The 22,204-nt window shown below is 34.9% G+C and overlaps 3 protein-coding genes and 1 long non-coding RNA gene across 8 annotated transcripts; 2 read left to right on the top strand and 2 right to left on the bottom strand.

The window, feature by feature from the left end:
• The first annotated feature begins 1,584 nt into the window (after nucleotides 1–1,584).
• Nucleotides 1,585–2,913, top strand: LOC112422893 (uncharacterized). Its single transcript, XR_005642856.1, has 2 exons — nucleotides 1,585–2,129; nucleotides 2,203–2,913. It is a non-coding gene; the product is annotated as an uncharacterized lncRNA (long non-coding RNA).
• Nucleotides 2,914–5,087: 2,174 nt separating this feature from the next.
• LOC25483848 (uncharacterized) lies at nucleotides 5,088–9,768 on the top strand. Of its 5 annotated transcripts, XM_024782493.2 has the most exons (5): nucleotides 5,088–5,304; nucleotides 6,207–8,323; nucleotides 8,821–8,901; nucleotides 9,371–9,478; nucleotides 9,594–9,768. In XM_024782493.2, the coding sequence occupies exon 2, from the start codon at nucleotides 6,317–6,319 to the stop codon at nucleotides 8,309–8,311; it is 1,995 nt and encodes a 664-aa protein (XP_024638261.1). In that variant the 5' UTR covers nucleotides 5,088–5,304; nucleotides 6,207–6,316; the 3' UTR covers nucleotides 8,312–8,323; nucleotides 8,821–8,901; nucleotides 9,371–9,478; nucleotides 9,594–9,768. The 5 variants fall into 5 exon arrangements, with proteins under 5 accessions (XP_024638261.1, XP_013468016.1, XP_024638257.1 ...); XM_013612562.3 differs by lacking the exon at nucleotides 9,371–9,478; XM_024782489.2 differs by having other exon boundaries at nucleotides 6,207–8,901.
• On the bottom strand, nucleotides 9,176–9,718 carry LOC25483847 (uncharacterized). The gene has a single exon (XM_013612561.2). It carries the CDS (start codon nucleotides 9,680–9,682, stop codon nucleotides 9,332–9,334), a length of 351 nt encoding a protein of 116 aa, XP_013468015.1. The 5' UTR covers nucleotides 9,683–9,718; the 3' UTR covers nucleotides 9,176–9,331.
• Nucleotides 9,769–12,453: 2,685 nt separating the features above from the next.
• Nucleotides 12,454–20,681, bottom strand: LOC25483846 (transcription initiation factor TFIID subunit 12). The gene is made up of 9 exons (XM_013612560.3): nucleotides 20,114–20,681; nucleotides 19,728–19,886; nucleotides 18,723–19,223; nucleotides 15,334–15,408; nucleotides 14,473–14,551; nucleotides 14,329–14,393; nucleotides 14,185–14,220; nucleotides 13,763–13,953; nucleotides 12,454–12,911 (listed from the first exon to the last, which is right to left on the bottom strand). The coding sequence occupies exons 1-8, from the start codon at nucleotides 20,609–20,611 to the stop codon at nucleotides 13,819–13,821; spliced, it is 1,548 nt and encodes a 515-aa protein (XP_013468014.1). The 5' UTR covers nucleotides 20,612–20,681; the 3' UTR covers nucleotides 12,454–12,911; nucleotides 13,763–13,818.
• Nucleotides 20,682–22,204: the final 1,523 nt, after the last annotated feature.

The raw sequence follows: 22,204 nt of genomic DNA, 5'->3' as shown, positions 1-22,204 counted from the left end.
TGCCTTTAGACCAGTTTCCTCCCTTAGAGTTTTTCTTCCCTTTCTTGAAGTTCTTCCTATCATAATCATCCTTTTTGATAGTTTGAACTTGCAGGGCTTGTTGAATTGATCTTTCATTGCTTCTTTCTGAAACCATCAATTCATGAGCTTCTAATGAACTCTGCAGCTCCTCAATCTTCAATGTCTTAACATCTTTTGATTCCTGAATTGCCACCACAATGAAATCAAACCTTGAAGATAGGGTCCTCATAATCTTTTAAACTATCTGTTGATCAGTGATAGCTTCACTACAAGCCTTCATCTGATTCACAAGATTGATGAGTTTAGAGATGTACTCAGAAATCTTCTGATCATCTTCCATTTGCATCAGCTCAAATTTCCTTCTCAGAGATTGGAGCTTAATCAACTTCACTTTATCATCACCTTCATGATACTTTGAAAGAATGTCCCATGCTTCCTTTGAACTCAGTGATTTTGAGATTCTTTCAAAGTTTCCTTCATCAAGACTTTGTTGAATCAAGAACAGAGCCTTGCAATCTTTCTTCTTCAATTCCTTGTGTGTGTTCCTTTGCACTTCAGTGGCATTCGCAGCTAATTCACCTACACCATTCTGCACAATTTCAAGCAAATCTTGTGCTCCAAACAGATTCTTCATCACTACACTCCATCTTTCCCAATTGCGTGCTTCAAGAATTGGAATATGTGTGTTGAAACTGCTGTTACCATTCATGGTGTTTCCTTCAGCGTTTCTTTCTACAAATTGCGTGATTGAAGATCTTGATTACCCCTTAGAACAAAACCAAAGGCTCTTGATGCCAATTTGATGGCGCAGAAAAACCAGAAGCGGAAGCTTGTTCAGAAGCACTGTTCAGAAGCTAGTTCAGAAGCAGATTTTGATTCTAAGGTTTATGTGAATTAGAGAGAGAATTGAGAGAGAAGAAAGTTATGATGAAATTGTAATTGATCTTTATTGATTCTGCATACAAAATATACAAAGGAAGTAGCTTATATACAATATCTAGCTAGGTTGCTTGAAGCACAAGCAATGTAACAAACTCTAGATCTTATCTACTAACCTCTAACAAACTTGTAACAAACTAAAACAGAATGTGATTAACCACTGATTGTGATTATCACTAAACTAAACTTGAATTAAAACAAACTAACAGTGGTCTCTCAACTGAGACTATTTATGCTACTTTTCCAAAAAAAATATTGGGGTGCTAGAGCATGTGCGATTTTGTTTGAAGGGTTTGTAGTAATCCTAGTTCTACACCTCAATTTATGAGGTGTACCATAGAAGTCCCCTACAAAACTGAAAAAATAGACAATTATTATATATATGTTTTAAACATTTTCACTCACCATTTCAATTTGTTTGGTCATTACTCATTAGACAACAAAAAAAGGAGAAAGTATTACAATAACTATATTTTGAATGAGTCATAATATATGTATATGTGTAATTGCTAGTCCTCGAGAGTAGTAGAAATAGATTAAAAAAATTAATAATTTTGAATTAAATACATCAATTAAATTTCCGTAGTCCATTTTTATTTATAAGTAATAACTAGATGTAAATATTTATTTTAGATTTAAGTTGGTATGTGTTGTCTTAAAAGCTTAGAGTATATTCATCTTAGAGTTATTTGATTCTCTCATACACCAATTTTGATTAACTTTGACAAAAAAAAAAAAAAACTATTAACCACTGCCATCTTTTTCACTAATCAAAGAGTGCAATGAAGGTCAACGAGACAAGACCCGTAAGCAAACACATCATATCCAATATCCAATCTTCTTTGTGCCCTCTCTTTCTTCTTCTCCTCCGCCAACATCACCACCACACTACACAACGCCACCTCCTTCGCCGTCACTGTTTCTCGCAAACAGCAACTTCATCTCCCCACTCCGCTGCACCACCTCCACAGCCTTGCCACTCGACACGTTCATCACCCGTTGACTCACCGATCGATCAAAATCCAGCTCAGCCTCAACTCCTCCCCAAGGTTTTCATCACCACCAACCGGATATTTGATCACCCTTGTTATCTAGTGGTGATACATGAACCACACTATGAATCATTTTTCTTATTTTAGACATGGAAAGACAAATTGAAGAGAATTACGGTAACAAATAAATATCATTATAATAAAGTAAAATCAAGCACAAGAAACTTATCGAATTTGGTTGTTGACACAGCTCCATCAAAATCGTCACAAATCAATAATTCGGGTGGCAAAATACTCTTAAGCCTAGTGCATCGCAAGCCTCAGTCAATAATCGATAAGTTTATTTTATCTGTTTTTATATTATTATTACTTTATAATAATTCTATGTCATAATTTTTCCTACATCTAGTAGGTCAACAAGAAACGGGGAGCACCGGAACCAGCCGGTCACGGTTCCAGTTTCAACTACTTTCGAAAACACTAGACCCTTACAATGGAAAATATCAACGGCTGAGATTAAACTTAGGGTTTGATCAGGATTTCTTAAAGTTATATCCCTTTGATGATGAGAGGAGAAAGTCTGCAAAGAAAGAGCGGGAGCCATTAGGGAAGGTTGAGATTACTTGTTGAACACGTTCAGTGTTGGTGGATGGCTAGATGGAGTGGCACATGTTGGCCCATAGATGTTCATTGGAACAGAGAGAGAGTTGAGTTGGGAGCAGGTGCTTGCGGCGGAAGCGAGAGCGGCCCCGTCAAGGCGTGTGAGTATGTGAGCTTGGATTATGTCGTCGTGGACGGCGGAGAATGTCGTTGTTTCAGCCTCCTCTGATTCACCGGTAATGCAAATCATGATAGCGTATATAGTATAGCTATATTTTTGCATAAGTATAATATGGTGTTTCATTGTAAGATGAACTCTATCTTATTTTTTTCTTGTTATTGAAGGAACATGACTTTGCAATATGAGTTTCATAATTTAAGCTATGATACCAATTGAATAAAATTTATTTCATTTCATCAACTACAACCAAAAAAAAATAAGTAAAAAGAATGAGATAAACAAAGTGATGTAATAGATGTATTAATTATGTTGTTGATGTTATAGGAAGTTTGATAGAGAAAAAATAAGGTGTTGAAAAATATATAAAATTTAGGGGTCTTCAAGTGTAAGAGTTGAAGGAACAAAAACATTACCCGTCATAATAGAGTTCGTTGCTTTGAGAGTTCATAACTTTTTAGTAAAAAATACATGAGTTGCATAAGTATAAAATAATGTTGTAGATAAGGTTTGATAATATTGTATGAAACTTAAAATGGGTTACTTATAAAATGAACATAAGAGAGGGTCTAAGCTTACTTTTTCTTCACTCTACAATTTATAGCAGCTAATTGAAGGCCATGTCCCCCTTGCATCATGGTTGACGCACGACCTTGACCTGCTACCAAAATGTGTTGATCATTCGAGCAAGCTTTTATATATAAATCATGTTATCATTGTATTTTATGTAAGGCTTTTTTTGGATGAACATTTGATTTCATATAATGGTTTATTTTTTTACCAATATTTTGAATAATGGTGGCCAAGGTAACGGATAACTTAAGGGAAGTAAATGGTTTCCCTGCGGGGCCGGCCTAAAATTTTTTAAAAATAAGTGGGACCTAAAGCATGGTTGAATGTATGGGGCCTTTTTTTATTAGAATATGAAACCTCTTTACTTGTAAAATTTAATGAAAAATAATTTTTTTTTTGGGGGGCCTAAAGCGAGGGCTTTGGTGGCCTTACCCTTAGGCCGACTCTGTCCCTTCAACTCAACACCTCAAGGAAATTTTTTAATCGGGACTTATTACTCATCTAGTAATAAATCTATATTCTACTGTGACTTTCTTAAAGTGAGATGATTATGTGGCACCCACATCACTTAAAGTGAGATGCCACGTGCGACTTTCTATTTTTTTTAAGGGGCCAAAATTGCAAGATTGTGATATTTAGTGGTCAAACTGCAATTAAGCATAATAAATAAAGTGATATGGGTGCCACGCATGCATTGACTTAGTCAAAATTTGGCTACGAGGCCAAAAATGTAAAATGGGGTAAACTTAGGGGCCGATTTGTTATTGTTTTTTACAGGGCAAATTCTATCGTACACCCAACATATTTGAGTGTACCGGTACACCAAACTCTTAAATTTATAATTAAATGAGTTGTTTTTTGAATAAAAATATTTTTTTATCATTTATAATTAGAGTTTTTCTATTCACACCTATATATTTTTGGTTACACCCAGTTTCTTTAAAAAAAATTGATAACACCAAAATTGTCCTTTTATATAAATTTTCTTAAAATCTTGATTTCATTCATTGTCACTTTAAAATTCCACTTTCTTTCACCCACCAACGATCAAACAATCCTGATGTTCAATTAATCTCTATGGAAGATTAAAGAGTGAATCAAAACATCTTTCATTCATACTCGATTGCATATAAATAAGTGAATTTTTTCTTCTTTTTCAATAACGCTGGTTTCAATTTTCTTCTTCTTGTTCAACTGCACTGTACGACGGTTTCAGTTTTACATTGTTGAGGTTAACTTAAATTCAGTTTAAGTAGGTTCATGTAAACTTAGTTTACATAATCTACTTAAACTTAGTTTACATAACTTACTTAAACTGAGTTTAAGTATGTACACTTAAACTCAGTTTACATGACCTACTGAAACTAAATTTACATGACCTACTGAAACTAAATTTACATGACCTACTTAAACTGAAGATGGATTTTAGGGTGTAACCAAGAAAAAAGGAAGATGCTTTTTGAAAATTAAATTTTATGGAAGGATAATTTTGTCATTTTAAGGTGCAACCAAGATTAAACAGGGTGTAATTAGAAAAACTCTTATAATTATAATGATTAAATCTTATACACCAAAAGTGTCAACAAAATAAAATTGATTTTTATTTTTTTATTTTTATCACTCATAATAGAGAAATTTAATTATTTTATACGATAATATGTAAAAAATCTACTATGATTTTTATAAATAATGAATTATGTGTTTTTCTTATGAAATAATATTATCTAAAATATAAATATCGATAAATAACTATATATGTGGTACACCTTAATTCAATTCATGAGTGTACCGTTGGAAGTCCATGGCAGTCAAAATGCCAAAACTGCAATGAAAATGCTATTCACACGAAATTCATACAAAGAAGAAATTCTACCTTTATGTAGTATAGTGATGATAGTGATATTCACATCTATGCACTTTCCCGCTTTGCATATTCCCTCCTCCCACTTTGACAGTGCTGTGTAACGCGGGTGAGTGAGTTGGATTCTGTCTTCTTCGCAGGTAACTTCTCTACTCTTCATCTTCTTCGTTGCTCTCTGCGTTCGATTTCGCTTTGCGTATTAATCATCATTTTTCGCATTTTGTTTATATGTTATTATGCTGTTTGCTAGTAGCATCGTAATTTAGGCCAAATTGCAAAAGGTAGAGAAATTCATTTCCTACATTGTGACCTAATTTGATTGTTATGCTGCGCCATTTTCCTGCATGTTGGTTAATCATGTCCTATGAAGCACCAACACAGACGCGGAGACGACATTGACAGTGATTATTTGAGAAAATGACATAATTGAATGAAATCACATGTATATGTGCCGTGGCAAACACTGACACTTGTCAGACGTCGGATACGCCTTCAATCATAAGTGTCATGCTACAGCAAATTCATGTTTATAACATCATGTTCATGATGTTATTTGTTATGCTACTAGCCTACTAATACATGATATGGTAGTGCCTACCAACGCGACATCGACACATGTTAATGTTGCATTCATGTCTTTCCATGTCAATATGTCATTGTTGTGTTCGGCGTCTGTGTCAGTGCTTCATAGAGTAGTCATGTGTTCGGCGTCTGTGTTTGTGTCAGTGCTTCATAGAGTAGTGATGCGCTGGCTTAATTTAAGGAAAATAGATTAACTGATTGTTATGCTGCGGCATTTTTCTGCGTGAAAATGAATCATTTCTATAACACTGTTCATAATGCTATCTTTTATGCTACTAATGCATGATATGGTAGCTCATAAACACGACATCGGCACATGTTATATTCATGTATTTCCATTTTCTTAAATTATTATTGGTGTCTATGTGTTGTTGTCGTGTTTGGTGTCCAGAGCTGTGTAAGTGCTTAATAGAGTAGTGATGAATTGGCTTAATTTGCTTGTTCTGTGTCAATTTGGTAGAACACGTAGTGCTTCTTGTGGAATGTGAATAAATACGAGTACAAGGAGGTGTTTTCCTTGGGTGATATTGAAGAAACTGAGGTGATTTGATATTCAACATCAACTCACTAATGGAGTGCAACAAGGATGAGGCTGTAAGGGCTAAACAACTGGCGGAAACTAAAATGCAAAGGGGTGAATTCGTAGATGCACTGAAGTTTGCTAAAAAGGCCAAAAATCTGTATGCTGGTGTGGAAAACATTGCTCAGGTCCTTGCAGTTTGTGAGGTTCACATTGCTGCACTGAAGAAACTCTCTATGTTTGAAATGGACTATTATGAAATTCTTCAGACACATAGATTCTCCGAGGAAGCAATCATAAAGACGCAGTACAGAAAGCTCGCACTGCTACTTCATCCTGATAAAAATAAATTTTCTGGTGCTGAAGCTGCTTTCAAGTTGATTGGAGAAGCCAATAGGGTTTTGAGTGACCAAGCACAACGATCTTTATATGACAAAAAGGTCAAAGTTCATGTGAGATCTGCAGCAAATCAAGTTCCAAATACAACAAAATACTGGAAAAAAGTTTTTTCAAACTTCCCTTCTTGGAATCCCCATCTCAAAGCTGCAAAACAGACATTCTGGACAGTTTGCCAACATTGTAATAGCAGGTTCCAGTACTACACAAATATTATGATTACTGCCTGTCAAAAATGTATTAGTCAACTTGCTGCCCCATCATTTGTACGGTTTCGTGCCCGGAAAAATGCTCCCATGCAGGCTCCACCAAAAGCGGCCTCCAAAAGTAATGGTGGAAAACCCCTTGGTGGTAGATATGCAGATGCTTTTGTGCAGTCATATCCTTCATGTATGAAAACCTCTGCCGCTGGGGTTGGTAAGCAACTTAATGATGAAAAGAGTAAGTATGGCTATGTTCCCCTGTCCAAACCAATGGAGTCACAGGCCTCAAAAAGTGTTGGAAATAAGAGAGTGAGAGAACCTGAACCAGATTCAAAAGACAGATTCAACACTGGAATTGATGATGAAAAGAAAGATGTCAATGTTCGAGAAAGTTATGTTGATCCTTCAAGATTGAATGTTAGGTCGTCTTCCAGACAAAAGCAGCACGTTTCGTATGTGGAAACCAATGAAGATGACAATTATGATATTCATCCCAAAAAGCCACGACGAGATGAATCATTGAACATTGATGAAGTTGAGAAAAAGAACGTGTCTGAAGAAACATTTTTAAGGAATACAAGCAAAGATGGGCACTCTCATGTTCAAGGTGGTAAGGAATTGGAGTCAGATCTTGATCCTAGAATGTTAAATGAGGAAAACTGTTCTCCACCGAATTCAAATATCCCGTCTAGTCCAGAGATCATTCATTGTCCTGATCCAGATTTCAATAATTTTGAGAAGGACAAGGCAGATGATTGTTTTGCTGTTAATCAATTATGGGCAATTTATGATAACACTGATGATGTTATGCCAAGACTTTATGCTCTTGTCAAGAAAGTGACCTTCCCTTTCAAGTTGCAGATTACTTGGTTGGAAGCTTACCCAGATGAGGATGGCGAGGTTGATTGGTATAATGCAGATTTGCCTATTGCTTGTGGTAAATTCAAAATTGCTAACTCTCAGAAAACTACAGATCGTGATATTTTCTCTCATCAGATTCAGTATATCAAAGGAAATAACAGAGGCTCTTACCTAGTGTTTCCCAAGAAGGGAGAAACTTGGGCAATTTTCAGAAATTGGGATATCAAGTGGAGTTCTAATCCAGAATATTATCGGAAGCGTGAATTTGCTTTTGTTGAAATCCTATCAGATTTTGCTGAAAATTTTGGCATTGAAATAGCTTACTTAGGAAAGGTGAAAGGATTTACTAGCCTCTTTGAGAAAACTCAAAATAATGGAGAGAACATGTTTTGTATTCCACTGAATGAGCTATATAGGTTCTCACATCAAATCCCTTCATATAAGATGAGTGGTGATGAGAGGGAAGGTGTTCCGAGAGATTGTTTTGAACTTGACCCCGCTGCCCTGCCAACTTACATATTTGAAGCTGAAAAGGACTCATCAATCTTTGGAAGATCAAGGGAAGACGTGTCAATGGCATGTTAGAGCTTATGAGGGGTAAGAACACCAGTATTCTAAAAACTGGAGGAAAACAGAATTCCTCAAATTGTTTTCTTACTCATGTATATCTTTTCTTCGTACACAACCTGTGTAATCTAGAGTATATCCTAGTCTTGTGTTTTTTTTTACTAACTCCTAATTTGTATTGTGGCTTGGTGTTCCTTAATTGTGCTCATGTGCGATAATTTCTCGATTTGCCATCGTATGGAGGTTGCCTCCGTACCCAAGTTTATTTTCCCTGCTGCTACCATGATACTGTTACTATCATAAATCGTAATGACATTTGCATTGCAAGGTTAGTGAATGTGGGTAGAGAATAGTAAATGATTATTGGGCAAACTACCATTTTAGTCCCTAAAAGTGCAACGCGTCATCAATTTAGTCTATGACTCAAACAAAATCACAAATTAATCCTCCATTTTGCACTCAGTTAGTCATTTTAGTCTTTGACGTTAAAGTGGGACGTTAAGTCATTAAAATTGGTGGCGTGTCAGGTATGAAGGTCAACTAGCTTGTTGATGTGTCCTTAGGGACCAAAATGAAAGAAAATAAAATTCTTCTTCATTTCCCAACAGGTACCTTCCTCAACTCTCTCACTCTTTGCTCTGTTGTTTTTATATATCATCATAATGTTTTGCTAAGTTCCTTCCATTTTGAATCTCTGTTATGCTATGTCCTTTGATTCTCCACTACTTATATTGTTGAGTAACATGTCATCTATCTTTTTCTGATACTTTGTAATGATTAGAGCAAATGCTGAAAGGAAATAAAGTAAAGCCTAAAGTAAACTATAAAGGTCGGCTTAAAAATTTCAATGAAATTCAAAATAAACAATTTTCAAAAATGAAGTACTATAAAATTTTCATAAAAGATTACATAAATGTTTTTTTTAGCCAAACATGAACATTTTACACAAATATTCAAATTAGCCTGGATTGGTTACATACAGAGAACCTTCAATTTTAAAAACACATAGTCCTGATTAAATTGAAAGCTGAAACATATTTATGAACTAACAGAGAAAGGGTTAATTTTGATAACAAGGCCAGGGAAAACATCATCAGGATCATGAATATGTGGATTCTCTTCAACAATATAAGGATCACCACACTTTTCACTTATTGTTTGAAGTGTCTCTCCCTCGCCAACAACGTATATCTCATCACACACTTTGTTTTTGTTCACATGAGTATTACTAAAATCATTCTCTTGAAGCATATTCTGTATCTGAACATTCAACTCATCATCACTTGTGTTTGATTCGCAGAAGCTCAAAACCAACATCAATGCCACAAACAAAGCACAGTTCCATGAAATCTTCTCTGCCATTGCTGTTGATGAACATCCACAAGCCATTTCTGAATTGTATAAATCTCTTGCTCAATATGACAATGTTATATGTTTTTGTTTTTTGCTAGTACGATGTGATATGTTTGGTTTTAGAGGAATGAATTATAGTATATATAGATAAAATGAGAAAGGGGTTTATGTGGCTAGTTGTTGGAGTGGTTATAGTTCAATGTAGATGTTGAAATGGCTCATTCAGTAAAGTTGGTAACTGTCTAGTGAACAAAGATAATACACATGAAAATGGGAAAAAGTTGGTTTAACTACTTTGTTAATGAGAATGGTTTTTTGGGTTTGACTCACTTTTTTTGGTATTAGACTTTTCCTTAAAGTGTCCTTTAAGTTTTCTTCTACTATTTTTCAAGATAGGGGTTTCAAAGTGTTAGTAAATTAAGAAATCTGACATATTTGGAAAATGGAAATTAATGCATTCATAAGTAGTGGATAATTTTGAGTCAAAAAAGGAAAATTAGTGGATAGTTTGACTGTATTGATTAAAAGTTTTGAATAAGTAGCTCCGAAATTATTTTTTTCCAAATTTAAAAACGCAACTTAAGAGCCCTCGAGCATAGCTAAAATACCTTAAAAGGGGAATTAGGCCCCAACCAAAAAAAAAAAAAAAAAAAGGAAGGTTGTTTTAATTGGATTTTAGAGTGTATTGAAAATTAAGAAATCTCATATTGATGGAAAAAGAGCCAATTTGTTTAAAAGTGGTGGATATTTGAGTTTATTGATTCGAAATTTTGGATAATAAAGTATAATTTTTTCTGGTATCAATGAACTACAATTTTATTGGTACGATCATCGAATCATGCGTCTTGAAAACATGATTTGTTTTTTAAACTAATTCAGCCTAATTAACATCGAAAATAATCGATCCTGAAATCTTGAGTGAACCATAATCTAAAGTCCCGCCTTCACAACATGATTAATGTTTAGTTGAGTCTACCGAATTTGTTGATAATGGATGGCTGATCACAAATTATAATCAATCCAACAAAACTTACTTAAATAACACCAACAATTGTCACCCATAACATAAGAGTACATGGTCTTGACTTGAAAAACTGAGAAGTCCTAAACCTAATAGCAGTCAATATAATAGCTGAGGGAAAGGAAACTTTTTTTTTTTAAATTAGAAAAAGTATAGATGTTTCTAAAATTGGGAATAAGTGTGATTGACATAACATATGATCACTTCAATAAAAAGAAAATAGTAATATATTGTTTTTTTGAAAGGAGAAAATAGTAATATATGATCTCTAGTATATTATTCCTTCAATTTCTTTAAAATTTCAGTTATATACTTAAATATGCTCTTCAAAATTCTTCCATCCAAATATACCAGAAGTAGCTAAAATTACTTTTAGGATAAATTTATGATCTTTTGGTTTTTGTTCATTTTACATATTGCATTCTTAATCTTATGTTGTCATAAATTTTTAAGTAGTGGATGGTTGGTACGTTCTGCTATCACTTTCATAATTTCAGCTTAAAATTTGTTTGTTTTATAAAACAATCACTCTCAATACGGTTATCTCATAGAAGGTATTGATTTATTAAATAAATACTAATAGAGGATCCTATGCATAGTAAAATTAATCTTAAAAATAAGAAAAGCTGATGATTTAATGTGCAAATATAACCGTGACAATCTTACATAAATATCTACCAGATATAAAAATGAAGGGAAAACGGGAAGAAAAAAAAAACATGATTTAAATGAAGTATTCAGTAAATAATTACAAATAAATATGAGGGGTTAAATCATTTTCTAACAAGTCAAGACTCCAACAAACAATGAGGGTGTTACCATTGGAAAGGCCAGGCATAATGTAGCTAACGGTGGACATTGTGATTTAAAGATAAGATTATTATGTATGTACTGCTATTGCTTTCAAAGCAAGTTTTAAAAACTTGTGAAAGGTCTATTATTACTCCTAATTCTAATTATGATTAGGGATGTTTATGTAATCTCAAGACACAAATAAGGAAATTCTGGTGTCTTTTCATTTAAGATCACTTTGATGATAAGAATATTACATCCAAGGTATATGTCTCTAAAAATATACTCCCTTCATCTTAAAATGTAAGCAAAATTAATCAACTTATGTTGATCTGTTTTTGCTTGCATTTTGCGACAGAGAGAGTAACTCAGTTGTATGAGTTGAGACGTTGAAATAATTTTAAAGAGATATTCGTACTCCTAATTACATTGAATGTTGTAGAACTCTATATACTTTGTGTCTTTGTGCAAGGAATAGGATGAAAGTCATATTGATCCAATTTTGTGGTACCCATCACTCCAACTCCAATATCGTAATTTTTTTAGAAGAAAACTCCTACATCGTAAATGTTTAGTTAAGTATTTCATAACATCGGTTAGCTCCAATAATATCCCATATCAAACCTTACATAGATTGAGTTAAACTAACATGTTTGAAAGTTTAGCTAGAAACGGTCTATGACAATGGCTTTGATTTCACATAATAGGACTGGATAGCTGACATACCATAAAAAAAAGTATAAACAGAAAAATATGGAGAGAAATACTTTTTCTTAAAGCATGGAGAGAAAACTATAGTAGCAAGGAATTTATTGTTGTCTTTATTTTCCCTTTTGGCGTGTTGATGTCAATGACCAGAAACAGAAAAGGGATCTTCATTGTTGGTGGCATAGTTTTATCTTGTATGGTTTTTCTTGTTATCATCTAAACTTTACAGTCATCTTCGGTCACATTTTCAGATCTAATGAAAAAAAAAAAATTGATTAAAGAAATATTCTTCTAAATATTTTGTATTATATCAAGATGTAAGGTACATACTCAACACATCAAAATGCCTTCATGAAAAATTCTAATGAGATATGTACAAATAAATACCCTACAAAGTTTGTCAACACCTCGCCCAATGTGTAAACAAACACAGTGAAAGATCCTTTCGAAAAAAACAAGGCCACAAATTGCAAAGAGCCTGCTGATGATGTTGAAACTCAATGCTTAATTTACAGTAAAAGTATTTGTGAGTATATTTCAGGACTGTTTGCATCTAAATTAGTTTGCTCGATCAATGACTTTCATACAATTATGAATCCCAAAGAATTGAAATCATTGAGGCCAGAGCTTTTCCTTTGTCCCCTTCATTTGAATGTTGTTTCGCCCTTATCTGTCTGTCTTCTGCAGTGCTTCAAAATTTAGACTATTTCTCATGTTCTGCTACATGGAACGCTCAGAAGCAGCCTGAAGAAAAAAAAACCAGTTTGTCCTAAAAATAACACAGGCACAAAATCACCAACAATGCACATAAGAACAAATAGATAAAAACTTTAAAAGAAAATGCTGAGAAGTTGAATAACGTAAGTATTGAACTCCTAGTCATATGTCCTAACAATGCTCCGACATGGAACAGAACAGATTAGTCAAACAAGTCTGATAAGAAATATTAGGTTTCATCTGGGGTATGACTGCAAGAATTGGCATTAACAAAATAGTAAAAGAACAAGTCTACACAGTTACAACATTACAAAGTATGGGTCTTGGGCATCGAATGAGTACTATGTGGGAGGTTCTAAGATTCAATCTCCACAACTAACAAATTTTTCTTCCCCTACAAATTGCCTATAAAAAAAGGCTACAATTACAACATTATGAAAACATGACATACAACAACAACAGCAACCAAGTCTTATCCCACTAAGTGGGGTCGGCTACATGGATCAAATTACGCCATAGCAGTTGGACCCAACTCATTAACCTCTAAATCTTTCATAATAGTTTCTCTTATAGTTTTCCTAGGTTTTCCTCTACCTCTGGTAATCTGACTATCCTCCATATGTAAACATCACATGCAGATATAAATGTTGCCAGGAACATGTTTAGCTTTCTACTTAGAATTTCGACATAATTGAACTTCTACCACGTCGCTCGGGAATCAGGATCAAAAGAATTAAGACAACAGTCCATGCCAGTTTATGTGCCAGGTAAAAATGTGAAATCCTATAGTGCATTTCAAGGTTTGCAATTCATGTCACCAAACAAATAATGGATGTAGATATCATTGATGTTTACAATTCAATTGCAAACAAGACTACCTTTGCCAAAGCAATTCCTCCATTGCTGTATAAAAGCGCAAAAACAGCCATACATCTTATGGATTTTTAAGGTTGGGAGAGCCAAGGACATTGAAAGGTATCTTTGCCTGACTACCCTTTGCACTGCCAGAAGCCTGACCAGCAGAGCCCTTAGGATGTGCAGCCTCAGTTGCTATCATTGATTTCTTTATCTGCCAAAAATATAACCAAACCAAGATAAACAAATAATCACCACGTCAAATAAGAAAAATAAAACACATGCATACCAAACAATGTTTTAAATATTAACACAGACGTTTTAAATAATCACCATGTCAGTATTAGCAAGGGTAGCACACAATGTTTGCCGGTATGTGCTATGCTGGCAAGCCTAAAAGATATACTAAAACTAAATAAGACAAATAAAGGATACAGAAACTTACAGCCGCTAGGCGCTCTTTGTGAATATCAGTTGAAAGCTGCAAAACCATCACAAAGTACAAATGAAGAATATGAAATTCAAAACAAAATAAACCATTTAATTAAAATTCAACCATAAAGGTGCAACAAAGGTTGATAATTCTTACCGGTTTTCTGTAGTTTTTAATCTCATCACCACCAAATCCAGGAAGCGTAATATTCCAATTTTTCTCTAAAAAGATAAAATATAAAAATCTGTGAAATGGGCTGACAATGAAATCAGAACACAGACGGTTTTCTCAGCAACTAACCAAGATGTAAAAGTACGTCCTTGGCTTCCAAAGTTGTTGACTTCCGATGCTTGGCTAGTGAGCAACCTGACCTAATTATCTATTTAAAAGATAGATAAAAGAAAAGTCATTGTTGAAAACAATCTAATGTGAGTATACGAAGAAAAAAGAAAACAAAAAGGATCGGAGGATTATTTTCTGAAAAGAGGTCAATAATGATTGTGAGGTCATACGTTTCTATAAAAACTAAATATTACAAAAGAAAGTAGTTTATTGGAAAAAGGAAATCATAAAATAATTAAACAAACCAATACCAATTAACAAAAACCAATATGTTTAGCGATAGGGTCTTTACCATACTAATACTCTTTAGAATTGTTAAAACAAGCAAGGGAAATGCTAATGAGTGCCCTAGGGGCATTCTTTAAGGACTTTAGATAGTAAGTTTTTATAGAAACTTGTGCATTCTTCTATGCATCGGAAATTGAAATATTAAGCTTTTTCAATGAATAGTTTCATAATTGGGAATACTTAAAGAGTGCCCTTAGGCTTAGGGCACTCGTTAGCAAAACCCAAATTATATATTTATTCTGAGAATAAATGTGTCAATTTACAAGCTGGGGGGGGTCAATATCTTCTTCTCAACTATTAGATTCATTTTAAAAGATACAACATACAAAAACACATTACACATTGTTTTGCAGGGTGGTGCTTTAAAACAAAAACAAGTACAAAGCACTATGTTTAAATAATTATCTAGTAATAGTAACTAGTTTCAAAATAACAAAACAACAGAAAATTTCAACAAATTTTGAAAATTTCCAAAAAAAATGTAATCCCATCAGTCCATATAACACAATACAACGAAATGGAAAAACTCACAGACTCCAGAAAATTTTCTGCAATATCGCCAAGAATGTCTGCAACTTCAGGATCTAACTTCTCCAATGGATCAACCTAATAATAATAAAATATAAATGTCAACACAGGACGAAAACAAACCTATTTCATGAAATTAGAACTGCGTCAAGCTTGCAAATCGTAGTAAAATTATCAAATCTTGAATTTCTTATGACATGTTTCATTCAATAATAATTCACAAGCCAGAGACGAATTGTAACTCGTCCATGATGTTTAAAAGAAAGTAGGTCTGTCTTATACTATTTTTTCATAATGAAGTGTTTTAGGAATCATCATCCAGATTCCAGAAACAGTGGGGAAAGGCAATTGTAAGCACTGAAGCAGTTCTAGAGCAAGGCACTACAGTGAAGAATGTATGCTCATTTGGCATGCATTCAGTAAACACAAGTTTTCAGCAATGCATTTGAATAAGGAAATAAGTAAATATAACTACTCTCAATTAAAGAATTCTGATAGTTTGAACTGATATACTCAGTGAATCCTCCACACACAATTTGAATGAGTGCATATATAAACCTCAGTCAGTAACTCAGTATGCCTTCTGCAATTGGACACCTTCAACATCAATTTTATCCAAACTAGTCCTTAAACTGCAACCAATGTCACAATATTTTTATTTTTTTTAACTTCGATTTACTCCCTAACAAAGAACAACTCAGAACCCTTAGTATCTTCTTTTTTTCATCTTAACCCTGGGCGCTAATAATCCGGAGTTCGGCCGAGAGGTAAGTAAAGTATGACCAATGATTGTTCCAACCAGAATTCGAATTTGAATTCTCCTGAGCGATTCATCCTTAACTGGAGCTCATTAAGCACTTGAGTCTAATCACTTCTTATTTATAAGAGCAATTTTTTTATTTTTAAACTTAAATACAATAAGACAACCTTACAAAATTGTATTTTTCCTTCTCGAATTTAATAAATTAAATAATATACAATTTTAAAAAACAAAAGCCCAAAATTTTAAAATCATAACTATAATCAACGATTAAGATTTGTTCATTGTTAAGAACTTGATCTTACATGGACATAAGGACATTATAACAACTGCTGGAGTTTAAGGACTAATTAGGACGAAGTTGTAAGTGTCTATTTGCAGAAATACTACATTGTAGCTAGAAAAGGATAAAACCTACGTATGAATACGTTAATCCAGTAATCCATACCATTTAGTTAATTTTAGCTAGAAAATGTCAGTCAAATTTTGTCAAGTTGTAAACAGTGTTGTCGAATGGTTGCGCCATGGCAGAAATCGGTGGCGGAATTTCAACAGGGCACCATAGAATGGAAGTGGCATGGAAGATTTTGCATGGAGGCCGTCGCAAGGAATACGATCATGGTGGCGAATGGGTTTACGGTTTTTTTTTAGGAAACGCATGACCCAATTCAGGATCAAATGGGTTTAATTCTAGTAAACCCCATTAAATAGGTATTTTACCACTACCCACTTCTTTATACGCGACATCACTTTCTACTCTGTTCTCATTCTCTTCTTTAAACGTGTGTGCAACTGTGACCACCACTACCCAACTGCGACCACCACCACTACCCTACTGCGACCACCACGAAACTCTCTGATCTCTCTTCTCTGTGAGGCACAACCGCTCTCTCTTCATTCTTCTCCGCTTTCTATTTTTCTTATTGGTAAGTATTATTTTTCTTCTTTTATCTTATATTAATTTCTTTATTTGCTTTAATCTCTTCATTTTCAGTTCTATTTTGTTTAATTATTTATTCTCTTTGTTTAAACTTTTTTTTCTATTATTTAAATTCTTTATCTTCACTTTTCTTATGTTTAATTCTTTAAATTCTTCTTTTTCTACATTTTTTTCTTCTTATGTTTAATTCTTCATTTTTTTTGTCTAAACATCATTCCCTATTTTTTAAATTATCTTAAATATGTTTTTAATTGTTTGTGTTATAGACACCCAATTTTAAATTGTTATCTTAAATTAACTTAATTTAATTTTTAGTTGTTTTTAGATTGGTGCTTTACTTATTTCTGCTATTTTTGTGTGAATATAATAGGTTTCTCAGTTTGCCCGCCATGCTTCTGTCATTTGCCGTTACGCCATTCGCTATATGTTTATGGGGGATTTTTGGGTCACTACCGTAGACCGCCATTGACAACGCTGTCAATCAATTAAAAGTACCAAAAAAAATATTTTTATTTTAAGCGTGATCAAAGAGTAAGAGGTGTTGAAAGAAGCTGTCACAAGACGCTTTATTACCAAAAGATTCAAATTCAAACCGCTAACAAGAAACAAAAGCCCTATTCACCCAAAGCATGTACAAGGCTATAGCATAATAACATTAGGTTGTCACATTCATTTTATTATACTTTATCAGCTTATTGTGGATAAAAACTACCATAAATAAATAAATAAAAAAGTATAGTTGTGAGAAACATTTAACCCAGCTGAGAAACCCATGCAAATAAAAATCCATGACATTGTTTGTGAGAAACATATGACTCAGTCGTGTTTTTGACAAAGAAAATATAGAACCTTCATGAACCTTAAATAACCAGCTAAAACAACAGTTACACCCTTCCATAGATCTATTTATAGATTAATGCAAATTACGAGGCCGAGCCTAAAAGGTCCCAATACAGCCTCTACGACAAAGCCCAGAGCAAAAAAAAGCTAAATATAAGATTCTTAGTAACTTCAAGTGCTCATAAGCCATCATCCAATTACTTACATGTCTAATGGGGGACTTAAGGCATCACAACTTCATAAATAGACCTTGCGAGTAACATGATAATTCTTTTGAATTTTATCGGGTCAGTCTAATATGTGTTCGGATATCTAATAAATAGTGAAATGGAATAAAATGAGATGGAATAGAACAGAATGGAGCAAAATGAAATAAAATTATGATTCAATTAATTGGATATTCATACGATGGGGTGGAGAAAAAAGCTGGTTAAACCCTAAACCACTTAATTGGAAGGGAGCAGTGGGTTATTGAATGCAACTAGAAGGAATGCATTTTTTCAAGTTCAATTTCATTTTAACCTATTTTAAAACAATCCAGACAATGGACCTATTATGATAGCGTTTCATCTCACTCCATTAAACCCCATTCTATTAATCCAAACTTACAATTGGAACTGATCAAAATGATTGATGCAAGCCTTCATCTGTATTTTAAATTAAATCACTGACAACGTGGATAAAATTAGGAAGTTCCAACAGGAGACCTCTAGCATGCCTACTTGGACTATACAATGTCAAAATCTAGAGAATTCCACCTATGTTTTATTTAACAAAACGTGCTGGTAATAATTAGAATATGAACAATGAACCTAGAAAAACCTAATACAGAGCACAAATTGTGTAGCACACCTGATGGACTAGCTCATGGATGCTTCTTTTGCTGAGAACACTCTTGCCCGATTCTTCTATATCTGCATTTGGTAAAGTATTTGGTAATCTACTTTGACTCCCTGGTTGAACTGCACCGGACTGTCCAGCCACAAGTGATGAAGGTTTCTGATTTCCTGGCCCCTGTAGCCTTGTAACCTGCGCCTGGTGAGGCACATGAGGAGCCCTTGAAGACGGAACTTGTTGCCCAAAATGCTCCTGGGTTTGATTAGAAGGCAAAGGTTGCTGCTGCTGTGAAGCTGTTGGCATGGATTGCTGCTGCTGGGAAATATGTGTCCTTTGCTGCAAGGATTGTGGGTTTATTTGCTGCCTATAAGCTGGGGATGGCAAAGGAGGCTTCCCTGGCGGCCCAGACGACAACCATGGCTGATTAATTGACTGCATACCTTGTGATGCACTTGAAGATGGAGCGGAAGGTGGTCCCGCAGATGACGGTCTCATTAGTCCATGACCTTGGAAACTCTGAAGAAAATATAAACAAACTAGGAAATCACAAATAATAACAGTGTAACACAAAAAAAGTATGAAAAACCTCTTAATCACATAACAGTTGAAAATGCTCAATATATTCAGTTTCAGTCCCTGTTTGGATGAACAATTTAAGCGCCTATAACATAAACGCTTATCATAATTCCCTAGCCATGTATTCCAGGAATGTCATTTTTAAACTTGAAACAAACACCCCTAGGTGTTTTGCATAAGCTATTTCTATAACAAAAAGTAAAATAAAGTCAAATTGTTTTCATAAGCTATCCTGGAAAGTTTATGGACATCTCATAAGCTGTTTCCGTAGGTCCTTCCAAACAGTCTCACGAAGTAAATAACCTCAAATAAGTCAATCCTAACAGACCCTTACACACATAAAAACAGAACTCCACAAACAAAAAACACACAACCATACTCATAAGTAAAATTCAGCTTCAAATTCACAACAGAACATTACAGAGTGAACCAAAATACACTAACCTGTGAACCAGCAGGTTGATTATTTTGAGCAGACGGTGGCGGTGGTCTGAGAGACGATTGAACCGGTCTCTGTTGATGCGGAGGCATTCCACCTGGCCGCATTTGTGAATTTGAACCGAAAGATCCTAAAGTCCCCATTCCTTGCATTGGCGCTCTCACCTAAACATTACAAACAACAACTAGTAAAAAAAAGGTATAAACAGTACCATTCATTCAGAAACATTCAACATCAACATACTCATAAACAAAAACCTCAAGTTTAATTAGTATCTATACACAGACGATGTAAATTTATTTTACACATATATCCAATGATGTGTGGCAACAATACATTGTACAACGACAGTGCATACTAATTAAATTCCAATCACAATGCAAAACTATACCTGAGAGGTGTTAGAATTTGTGGTAGAATCAGAACGACCCATTCCACCAAAATGCTGACTAAAAGAAGAAGAAAACGGAGGCGAAGGGCTCTGGTGGTGGGCAGGTACACCGATTGCCATACCGCCTCTCGGCGCGGAAGCCGAGGAAATCGACGAAGCGGGATTGGACGGAAAAGATGAAGCCTGTGAAGGATTAGCGGAAGGTGGGATTGATGAGAAGTGAGAGTAATGTGACTGTGTCGGAGGAGGATTTCGGCTGAATGAAGACGGAGGAGGACGTGATTGGGGAGGAAGTGGAGTTGGGGGTTTAGGATTTGGAGTTTGGATTAGGTTAGGGTTAGGGTTAGGGATTGGGGAAGGATGTGATGGTGCTGAGATGGGAGGGGTTGAGGAGGTGGGTGGAGGGAGAGAGGGTGGTGGTTGGTGTTGTGGTTGAGATTGTGAGGGTTCGGTGGTGGTTCTAGCGGTGGTTCCGGTGGCCGGAGGTTGCGATTCCATGGAGGAGTTGTAGTTGCACTGGTTCCGAGAATTTTGGTCGAAAATTTGAAAGTTTAGTGGTATTTATGTGCGAGTGTAATTTTTTACGATTTTGAATTCTCTTATTTTCACAATTTTTTTACGATTTTGAATTTTCTTATTTTTATAAGAAGACACTCACAACGGAGGGTCGGTTGGTTTGGACATGCATAACATATGTAAGGTTTGGGTTCAAACTCCGACCACTACCAAAAAAATGACACTCATGACGAAATCCAACAAATAAGTCATAAATATAACAATAAGTTTTTATTTTAAAAAAATTGGGAAATGAAACTGTGTGACGTAGTTACAGCTATCAGTCATCCGATCAAAATAAACGTCTGAGATTGTTTTATCGTGTGAACCTAAGTTTGAAATTTGTATCGTACGATCACAAATCAACGGCCAAGATCTATTACAGCGTGAAACAATAGGAAAATTCTGCAGCAGGGAAACATGGTCCTGCTTCTCTCCTCCTACACCATAGTTTTCCATTCAGATTGTTTCACTACAGCTACTCGTCGTCGTCACCAATGCCTGACCCACCTCTTGTCAGTTGTCGTTGCCACCGTTGCCCGACACATCTCTTGTCGGTCGTCGTCATATTCTCCATCGTGCTTATCTCAACCAACATCAGGTATTTTTCTCTAAACAATTACATAAACAACACTCGCTTTACACTAAAGATTGAAATCAAAAATCTCAAATTATTTTATGAATTTGTCACCTTTATCATGTTACTAGGTTTCCCACTTCATATAAATTTCCAAACTTTTACAATTTTTGAGGCACTTTGTATCTTGAATTGGGTCATAGCATTGGAAAATAGATTTTATACAAGGTTTGTGGTTGATTGTATCTACGACTTCAAAGGCTCGTAGCTCTTAATTTTTTGCTGTTCAATTTTGTTTTGGATGGTGTTTGTTTGTTTCTTGTCTCAGATTTGTTGTATTGGTTGGGGGATGGGGTATTTTACCAAGATCATTCAGCTATGTATTGGGTGGTTGTTTTATGTGGAAGGGTGTTGTTATGAGGATTTTTCCTGCGTACTGGTTCATGTTGTTTAGGTCGGTTTGAATTTATTTGCTTTGTTTTAGTGCTCTTTGTCCATGGAGTTATTTTAGGCATTGGGAAAGGGATATCTTGGTTAGAGGTTGTTTTCTTGTGTCTTTTTCCCCTAACCCTTTAGGGTTTATCCTCAGTCTCATTTTCATTTCACCACACGCTATTCTCTTTCTCTCACAGTTCAACGCAATCTGTGAACTTAGTCAACCTACACGCTTGTAGAAGCATTCGTGTTATCGTCGCTTGCGACCCAAGAACAGGAAAAATCACTCTAATTTGTGCCTCATTCCCAAAGAACTTTGGATGGGATGTCGCTCGCGTATTGCAAATACTAAACATGAATGTGACAGTAAAGCAAGACCCTTTACGTCGTGGGGACACTAGCGACAACCATGTGATCGTCAACATTAAAGTTCTTAATCAACTACGGAAAACTAACACGGTTGTGCTCGCTTATGCATGTGATCGACCCATGACAGTTGAAAGTTTAAGTGCATTTTGGCTCCC

This window comes from Medicago truncatula, chromosome 1 (assembly GCF_003473485.1).
Source record: "Medicago truncatula cultivar Jemalong A17 chromosome 1, MtrunA17r5.0-ANR, whole genome shotgun sequence".
NCBI classification, from domain to species: Eukaryota; Viridiplantae; Streptophyta; class Magnoliopsida; order Fabales; family Fabaceae; genus Medicago; species Medicago truncatula.
Note: the sequence above shows the minus strand (reverse complement) of the source record. Positions and strands in the feature narration are given on the sequence as shown.